The sequence below is a fragment of the Beta vulgaris genome, chromosome 4 (genome assembly GCF_026745355.1).
Source record: "Beta vulgaris subsp. vulgaris cultivar EL10 chromosome 4, EL10.2, whole genome shotgun sequence".
Lineage (NCBI taxonomy): Eukaryota > Viridiplantae > Streptophyta > Magnoliopsida > Caryophyllales > Amaranthaceae > Beta > Beta vulgaris.
In genome coordinates this window covers 17859638-17869523 of record NC_079205.1, presented here as the reverse complement: position 1 = coordinate 17869523, position 9886 = coordinate 17859638, and the positions used below count along the sequence as shown (strand labels likewise).

Genomic DNA, 9886 nt, shown 5'->3' with positions numbered 1-9886 from the left:
GATATACTTGGTGATTCTTTCTCACAATATTTTGACTTTCAAGTTTACCAATGCATAACTTAAACCCTTCATATGTTTAATTATAGATATGTAAAAATTATTAAAATTAAATATTGCAAAAATATACATTGAGACCAATCTAACAAGATTTCATGTGACTATAATTTCCCTTACATAAAGATCTCTAAAGGTGGTCAAATGCAAGCAAATGAATAGTATAGATTCTCAAAAGTTGCAAGTGAAAGAAAATGGAGGAACTATATCCTTGTCCCCATCAAATTCTCTATCCTCATTCTACTTTCTAATCCCCATGATTTTCGTCTGATGTACGAAACACCATGTAAAAGCAAAACAAGAAACTGTAGGTTGTTAATTGTCATAAACAAAAATCTTCCACTACTAAGCTTCACCCTGCAAACCCCTACTCCCAGAAGATAATAAAAAAAAGGGGGAAAAAAACACTATATATCCGTTCTGTTTCTAAGATATCCCAGTTACTGCATATTTTAGCATTTGGGCAAATGCTCAAACAAAAAACACAACACAATTGCTCACTCTGCAAAGAAACAGATCACTTGCACAATCTTTTTTAGCATACACAAGCTACACAAAATTAATCACCACAAGGCGTTATTAGAACTAACCACCATGACGCATTATATCAGGTGGAGAAAACTACTGCATCAACATATGAAAATATCAACTTCGCAGTCAGCAAGTCCTTGAGCCAATGCTTTTTCCATCTAAACCACCTACATATTCAACCACTTATAGATCTGGCATTCCCTTTCCAGTTTTAGGATTATATGTCTCCTCCAGGACAAGGTCCAACGGGGTATCTTTAGGACCAGCTGCATGAGAAAGAAATGTATAAGCAAAAAAGAGAAGCACAAGATAGATAGCTTTACAATCTGAATATCAGCAATATTTCACAAGCTCTTGATATCAGACGTGGACAAAGATAATGGTAACTTGCTTGCAGTAGTTGCTTTTTACCAAAGTAATAATTCTGAATCACTGCCCTTGGGTAGAGTAGAATCCACTATTTGTATAAGCTCTTAATCAAGTATACAACACGATGGAAAAATGAAAAATGCATCTAGGGAAAAAGGAAAAGAAAATGTCAAGCTTTTGTATCTGTCCTTTTACAATATACTTCCTTTTGGTAGTGTGGAGGCTCCATGCTTAGAAAAACCAGACCCTTTATCAGGTACTCTCCCTCAAGAAATAAATGTGGTTTCTATATGCTTCTTAAAACTATCATCACAATGTACAAGAGACTAAACGAAATCCTCCATCAAGACCCATTGAAATAGCATGGCTTTGGGAAGATGAGTTTTGTATTTTAATATGTAAGGCCAAAGTTAGAAAGTTGCCTATCATTCAATTTTTTTCTTAATTTCATCACATTTCTAGTAATGGTAATCTTTTGACAAATGCTTCTAACTTAATAGATATTCCTTCAGTGGAACTAGCAGCATACTCTGGAGGTTTTTTTTTTCCCAGTAAAGAACTATTATTAAATAGATACAACAATTATTTTTGGAAGAAGAGAATACTGTATTATGCAGGTGTATTCAGAGCCTGACAGATTTTTTAAAATAGAATTTCGATATTTGCAACTGCAACTCTTATTTGAGACTTCCTGTAGATTTTTGTAAAAGCAATTTATCCCGCTGGTTTCATTTGTAAACTATTCATTCGCTCATCAGACAAGATTGAACAATCTGTTTCACATTGATTCTTTTCTTTGATATTTCAAAGCTGAATAGTAAAAGATAGGTCAAGAATGGCAGAATCAAAATTGAAACATTTGAAAAAAGGAAGTTCTTTTTAAGGCCTCCCGAGGCAATTTGGCAGGGTCCTATATATGCTCATGAACAGCAATTTTTGTAGGAATCTGTTTCATCAGTTCGCTTTCTGACAGATACGTAAAAAAAAGCACTCACATAGCTCCTACAGATGGACTCAATATATATGTTTCTGGAATTTCACCAAGTTTTCATCTCTCTCAATCTGTTATCATCTCTTTCTACTTTCCTACTCTATACCCCATCATGACCAATTTTTTGTATAAATTTTTACTGAGTAAATCATGCTGAACATTATCTCTAGAATTCTTTGAGAATACTCTGACCAATATCTTTCTATAAGGCTATGCTTCTTCCACCTGAATACCCCTAAATCTCAGCCCAGATTTTATTTTAACTCTTTAGACTTTATTTCATCTTATCTAAAGTATGATGGTATGAGCCCTAAGCTCAACTAACATTTAATTGTGAATTGAACTTCTTAAGCCTCAGTTGAGCTTACTGGTCTCTATCTTAACAAACTTAACCCCAAGAAACTTTAACTTTTTCTGCGTTGAAAATAACACACCCTAATTTAGTCAACCGACATGACAAGAAGTTCCACATTATGGCCCTAAATGCAAGATAAAAAAAGCCACTATCGCATTATTGCAACAAAGAGCTCTTAGCAAACAATCATCAGATGAAAAACCTTCCAGTATCTCCATCACAAACAATTTGCCAAATTTCACTTTTATCGTCGACATTTGTTAGCTTTCTATACTAATGTATCAAAATTGTTGATCTTCTTTCAAATATTGATTTTGCAACATTTACTACTTGTTTAATAAGTAACGATATATTGATGGAACATAATGGTTAAAGTTAATTAAAATTGACCATTAAGTCAATTATACCATGTTCAACTGAGATGGCTAAGTATAAAATGTCAAACAAGGACAGCGGATTGCAGAATGTGAAAATCAGATACATACGAGCAGTAGGTCTTGGCGTGGTCCTTATCTTCAAAATCTCAGGGCGAGGGATTATGGACCCTGATGCTCCTATACCCCTTGAGATTCGAACCTTTGTACCATCCTCTTGATATCTAATCCCTACCTTGCAAGGTTTTCTGCACAAAAGAACATCAGTCAAATACTCAAATATACAGTTGGAATTATTATATGCATAGTAAATAGTAGGTCGTTGGAGAGAATTGACCGGTTGGATATATACCCCGTAACTGGATCAACAATTTGCACATTTGAAACGTGCAGTGGAGCTTCAACTGTAAAAATGCCACCTTCATGACCTTGCCCTTGTTTTATGTGTTTTTTGACCTGGCAAGTTCAAGAAAAAAGAGAAAATAGAAGCATAAGGAATATACTACACCATGCAGACATCCAAAAGAAGTTTAAGAAAACAGCGACATGCAAATGTATATCTGAATTTTGATCACATTCCTCGTGGCTCTTTTTGGTTGGACTGAAACATTTTTAATGGAATTTGATTTTTCATGGAAATCAAGTTAAATCCAATTGTAAAAAATTTTAGAAGGGGAAGTATAAATAGGAGAAACAAAAAAAAAAAAAGGTAAAGGATAATAAGAGAAATTTGATATCCTCCGTTTAGTATGGAAAATGGTTTCCATCCCTTGGGAGAACTATTTTCCACCCTTCACAAACTCCAAGAAAATATAATGGGAAAACCACTTTTTGAGGAGAATGCTTTCCTCTCAACCAAACAATCCTTAAAGTTAAATAATGACATCATCATTTAATATGTTCAATCCTGCAATTTATTCAAGGAATTAAGTAAGAACTCAAACCACATACCAGTACATATATGTGTAACTGAATACATTCTACTAAAATGGGACCTGCAATTTAAATGACTATATATTCCAAGGAAAATTTGCCAAGAACTACTTTAAATAAGTGCCTTCTTATAAAATATTAACTTGCAAAAAGTTATTTTGTGCATTAACTACCTTTTGAGATACTATTTCTTGCAAAATCGTACCAATTGCTGATATCAGATGTCTTGACCGAAAACCAAATGCTGCCCCTCACCTGAGGATTATTCCCTTCTTTTTACCTCTTTATCCCTCTCTTATCCCCATTCCCCCTCACCACCACGAATCAACCAAGCAGCAGCGGGAGCCACAAGCAGGGAGAGAGAAAATAAGGGCAGAAAGAGAAGCAGTGCAAGAAAGTCAGACAAAGATTAAGGCAGGTTTCAGGGCTTCAAACACTAAATTTTTGTGGCTAACGGATGGTATTTTCTGGCATCAACGGGTAGTCGAAAATTGGTGGTTTGTGGTGGTCTTGTGGTCCAAAACAAAACTAGAAAACTGTAAGGGACACCTTTTATTTACACAAACCTCGTATGATGTTTTATCTTTGCTCTAGCATCTGAGAGAAGATTGATCGGGCATCAATAGAGTGCTTGAACCTAAATCAAGGCTATCCTTCCGTTTGGTTCATACAGCAAAGAGATGAAGGAGAAAGAAGGGTGGTTATCTTTGCTCTAGCATCTGAGAGAAGATTGCTAAGGCATCAATAGAGTACTTGTACTTACCTCATGGCTATCCTTCCGTTTAATTCATACAGCAGAGAGATGAAGGAGAAAGAAGGGGGCTTGGGTGGGGAACAGGGAGGAGAGCAGAACGACCAAAATGGTATTAAGCCGAAACAGTGGTGGAGATAGGAAGAAAGGCAATAAAGGAGGAGGTGAAGGGAACAAACTAAGGAAGGAATACGAAGGCAGAGAGAGAATGAAGTATTTTGTTAATAAGGGAGAAGAGGGGGGGGGGGGGTCACGTTTGGTGCACACGAGGGATCAACGCTGAAATATGGTCAATGGACCGGACTTCATGCCATATAAAGTATGCTAAAAGGTAGTTTATGGCCAAATATAATCAACCTTGACTCTTGAACAACATTCAAGACTTAAAAACTAGCACAAGTACACTACTTACATTTACAACATAAAATAAAAAAAATAAGCCCATAGCAAATCTATACACGATCTGTACAAGAGACGGTTGCTTCTTCATTGTAGTATACTTGCACAAATCGTTACAATAAATCCAAATTGTATTTATATATTTACAATTAGAATATGAGATCAAAAAAAAAGATTGCAGCAAATATCTCAGATTGATTTAAATCAAGTTCCCTGGAATTTATTCTCTTGGAGTATAGACTATAGAGTACAAATACGTCATTTAATGCAGCCATGCTTGCGAAACAAGCACAGCAAATTCTATTCGATCACAGATTGTCTAGTTGCATGCCAGCAAGTTGTCCTTGGAAGCTCCATTTGGTCACCATCCAAGTTTCATGTGTTCAAGTCTTTTGGGTGCTAGAGGTTGCGGAAAGATTGACGTACATGACAGATTAGTTTCACGGAAAAGGAGGTTAATGGCTCTTCGGCCTATGCCACTTGGAAACAAGTTTGAACAAAATGGAAGGCTTGTATCAAAGAGCCAATAGAGAATATGATCTTCAATTGGATTAATGGAGTGATAACAAGGAATTCAGAATGTGGTCTTGGAGTTAGACATGTTCCAGTTGATCATGATTCTTAGAATATTGCTCATGATAAGAAAATCTCTTTAATCCCTTATTCCTAACCAAAAGCCTGCTTTCAGAAATTAGTAAGTTCAACTTTAAAATTTGCCATATAACCCTAGATATTACTCTTAACTAAGAATTCCAAGGAAAACTACCTTATCACTCAATTACTTGAAAATTACCCTTAATAAAATGTTGCCTGCCCTAAATCACAGTATTTGTAAATTTGAAATACTGAGCAAAACATCAAAGGAATTGATTTCCATGATAACATTTGAATTCAAATTTGAAGAAAGAATCTTACAAGATTTTTTCCTTCAATTAAGACACGATTCTGAGATCGAACGACACGCTTAACTGTACCCGTTTCGCCTTTATCTTTACCCCTAATTATCATCACCTGTTTATAAATTTCAAACAAACAGAGGTTCAACAACAAAATTGAAAAACTACAGATTAAATAAAAGAAATGAAGGGTAATAATTATTTATTACATTGTCTCCTCTGACAATCTTCCAATTCCTGATGAGTTTTTGAGCTGCTTTCCATCCCATTTTGCCCTTTCTCTCAAATAGTTGAATGAATGAATTACTGAGAAGAAGCACTAATTAAAATGGAAGTACAGGGTTTTTGTCTTTTGTTCTAGGAGAGAGAGAGGAGCAAAATAAGCGAAACAAATAAAACCCATTTTAAACCCTTTTTTTAGAGTCTAGAGGGCCTGATTTCCATTTTCGATCCAATTCCACTAATTACAGTCTAGCCCATTTACTCGAAAGTAATAATACTAAGGTAGATTTGGCTTTTTTTTCCAACAAATATAAAAATTGTGTTAAAAAAAAAGAATGTGTCTTAAGTATAATATAAATTGTTATGAGTAGGGCTGACAATGATGCGAGTCGAGCTCGAGTTTGACTAAACTCGACTCGAACTCGAAAACTCATATCCTAACTCGACTCGACTCGAAAACTCGCGAGTTTTAAAAAATCAAGCTCGAACTCGAAACCAAAACTCGAGCTCGAACTCGAACTCAAACTCGAACTCGTTTAAAGCTCGAACTCGGTTCAAGCTCGAACTCGAACTCGTTTAAAGCTCGAACTCGGTTCAAGCTCGAACTCGAACTCGTTTAAAGCTCGAACTCGGTTCAAGCTCGAACTCGAATTATGCTCATCTCCCGCATCAACTTCATCTCCTCCTCCATTATACTCATCCTCAACATTCACAAAAAACTCTTCAACTCTTGTCCAGTAGACATCTCTAGAATATAAATGCAGCCTATTTATAACATATTTAAGGTAACACAAACTCAACTTACAAACTGATTTATAAACTGAACTTGCAAACCAGTGGCGTATCCAGGATTCCAACCCTATGGGTTCGGAGTCGGTAAAAAAAAAATCCATTCATTCGATCAAAGTTCAATACATTAATTGAAATATCAAACTACAATAGCTAAATAGAATGTTAATTCCTTACATTACATCAATAAAAAAAATTACAAAAGCATCCTACGAGTCTAGACACTACAATAACACAAGAAAGAAATTTCAACTCCACGAGTCTAGACACTACAAAGTTCAATCACATTAATCATTCTATCATCCACAATCAACAATCCACAATCCATAATCCACAATCCATAATCCACAAATACACAATCCACATTCATTCATTGAAAATTCATTCAACATTCTGTCATTCTAGTTCTACAATCGACATTTATTCATTCAACTGACAACTATTCAAGTTATCATTATTCAATAAGACAACAATGAACATTTAAATGATTAACAAAATTACATAACTACAATTACATATTTTAAATTTTAATCATCTAATGTGTAAAAGACTAAAATCTGAAATAGTAAAATTCATAATTAAAATTGAAAATCAGAAAATCTGGGTTCGGGTTTACGGTTTACCTTGCGAAGTGCGAACTGCCTGATGGGTGCTGCCGTGCTGGTCGCCGTCGCGGTGGGGATTGGCCGTGGGCCGTCGTCGCAGCGTCGCTGCCGGCTGGTCAGTGGCAGATCGCAGATGTGACTTTGGGAGTTTGGGTCGCTGCTACGCCTGCTAGGGAGACGAGTTACTTAGTAGTTAGGGTTTTGGGTTGGGAGGAAAATGAAAAATGTTGGTTGGGGTGTGGGGGAAAAGAATTGAGAAGGGTAAAAAAAAAAGGTTGTTTGAGGATTCGAACCTCAGACCTCAAACATCACATCCGCGTCCCATGAGACACAAAACCACTGGGACACATGCTTCTTTCATGTTTCATTTCGCACGCATATAGTATATATCTAATATTTAAAATATTTTTTAATTTAAAAAAAAAAAAACCGGGCAATTTTTTTCCAAAAATCACTGGGTTCACCTGAACCCACTGAACCCATAGTAAATCCGCCCCTGTTGCAAACTAATTCATAAACTGAACTTGCAAACTAAATTTACAAACTGAACTTGCAAACTAATTTATAAACTGAACTTGCAAACTAAATTTATAAACTGAACTTGCAAACTAATTAATACACCGAACTTGCAAACTAAATAACTAAATTTATAAACTGAACTTAACAAACTACAAATAATAATAGGCAGCTAGCAAAAAGAATGTCACTCAAAACCAGCATTAGCAATAAAAACATAGAAACTGAACTTAAAAACTGAATTAGTAACTAAAATCGCAAAATGAACCTAGAAACTGAACTTAAGAACTGAACTAGTGTAATTAGCTTCTAACATTCTTGTGTAATTAGTTTCAAATTTCCATAATTCATAATATCCAAAACAAAACAATACAAAAGATCGGGATTTCAGATTGGAGTTACCTTAGAATGTGTTGTGTTCGCCGTCGTCGACTTATCGTCGTCTTCGCGACTCGGATGTAGTTGGAGATGGTGGTGTACTGGTGTTCTAGAGATGAAACGATGTAGATTTGTAGATAGGAGAGAGAAGGAGGATTGAAGAGGGCAAGAGGCGATGACGACTGGCGAGAGGGAGAGACCGCGACTCCGCGAGATGAACGGCCTGTGCGTGCCTCCGTGCTAGTTTCTAGGGTTTTTAGTTTTTACCATCTCACTCTATCTTTAGTCTTTACAATGAATGGTTAAGATTAGATCTTTTGGGTTTCTTTAAATTTTATCCTTTGATATAGTTCTATATTTTTTTAGATGAAATTTTTTACTTTGCTTTTAGTTATTTTATATACTTTTTTTCATTTTTTTAAAGAAAATTACAAGTATTTTTATAGAAAAAAAGCTAAATTTTCTTAAAAAAATTAAAATTAAAATATATATATATATATATATATATATATATATATATATATAAATTATCGAGTATCTCACGAGTTTTTCGAGTCGAGTATTGAGTTGCTCGACTCGACTCGTTAACCTATCGAGTCGAGTTCGAGCTCGAGTCGAGCTTTGACCGAGCTTTGACCGAGCTGAGTTCGAGTAGCTCGCGAGCTGTCTCAACTCATTGCCAGCCCTAGTTATGAGAAATATGGAGAGAGAAGCTAAAAATATATCAGAGAGTGTATTGTATTCGTATTGATGTAAAATTGATTTCTTACATTGATGATATTTATAAGCAAAATTTTCCTATTGTGCACAATTGTAAATTCATTGACAGCGCGCGCGGTGGAAGAAAATTTACCTGACATGCATTAAATGCATGCAGGAAATGTGGATTTCACATGTGAACAATAGAATTTACCATTCCACTGTTTCTCAACACTTCCCCTTGAATGTCCACTGATAACTCATAATAGACGTCTCATTAAGAACATTGTTAGGAAAAACCCTGTGGGAAGAATCCATAACTAGGGAAAGAGTACAACTATTGTATATCCTTATATGCTTAAAATCAACTGCCTCATTAAAAATCTTGTCAGGAAAAACCCGGTGGGATAAAAACCTGATCAAAGGGAAAAAGAGAGCATCGCATATAATACTCCCCTTGAATTTAGCATACATCACGAAGATGACATATTCCAATTTTTTGAACTAATTTTTAAAATTTCTTCGCCGGAAGGGATTTGGTGAATAAATTTGCAAGATTCTCACATGATTGGATTTGTTGGATGTTTATCGTCCCTTCCTTTTGGAGGTCATGGGTGAGAAGAGCTCTGGCGATAAATGTTTAGTTTTGTCTCTTTTGATGTACCCTTCGCTTACTTGGGTGATGCATGCAGTATTGTCTTCTTAGATGATAGTTAGATTTGTTGTTATTGTTTCCATCCCACATTCTTCTTGGATATTCTTGATTATTGACCTTAGCCATACACATTCCCTTCCAGCTTCATAAAGAGCAACTAATTTTGCATGATTTGATGATGTGACCGTCAAAGTCTGCTTCGTGGATTTCCAAGATATTACGGTACCTCCATAAGTGAATAGATACCCGGATTGAGACTTAGCCTTTTGTGGATCTGATAGGTATCCAGCATCTGAATATTCAATGAGTGACGCATTTGGTTTCGACTGATAGAATAGTCCAAGATCTTGTGTTCCTCAAAGATAATGT

At 35.5% G+C, this 9886-nt stretch overlaps 1 protein-coding gene across 2 annotated transcripts; it reads right to left on the bottom strand.

The window, feature by feature from the left end:
* Positions 1 to 341: 341 nt before the first annotated feature.
* On the bottom strand, positions 342 to 7521 carry LOC104891325 (uncharacterized). 2 transcript variants are annotated; one of them, XM_010677005.4, is made up of 6 exons: positions 7288 to 7521; positions 5863 to 5959; positions 5673 to 5768; positions 3027 to 3130; positions 2786 to 2922; positions 342 to 851 (listed from the first exon to the last, which is right to left on the bottom strand). In XM_010677005.4, the coding sequence occupies exons 2-6, from the start codon at positions 5920 to 5922 to the stop codon at positions 769 to 771; spliced, it is 480 nt and encodes a 159-aa protein (XP_010675307.1). In that variant the 5' UTR covers positions 5923 to 5959; positions 7288 to 7521; the 3' UTR covers positions 342 to 768. The 2 variants fall into 2 exon arrangements, with proteins under 2 accessions (XP_010675307.1, XP_048498818.1); XM_048642861.2 differs by lacking the exon at positions 5863 to 5959.
* Positions 7522 to 9886: the final 2365 nt, after the last annotated feature.

Bases quoted from the DNA above. Each gene is read 5' to 3' on its own strand.
- LOC104891325 (XM_010677005.4), bottom strand. From the start codon at position 5,922: ATGGGATGGAAAGCAGCTCAAAAACTCATCAGGAATTGGAAGATTGTC. The intron at 3,131-5,672 runs GTAAGATTCTTT...TGAACTTGCCAG, and splicing joins TAATTGAAGGAAAAAATCTT to GTCAAAAAACACATAAAACA. The intron at 852-2,785 runs GTATGTATCTGA...TTTCTCATGCAG, and splicing joins CACGCCAAGACCTACTGCTC to CTGGTCCTAAAGATACCCCG.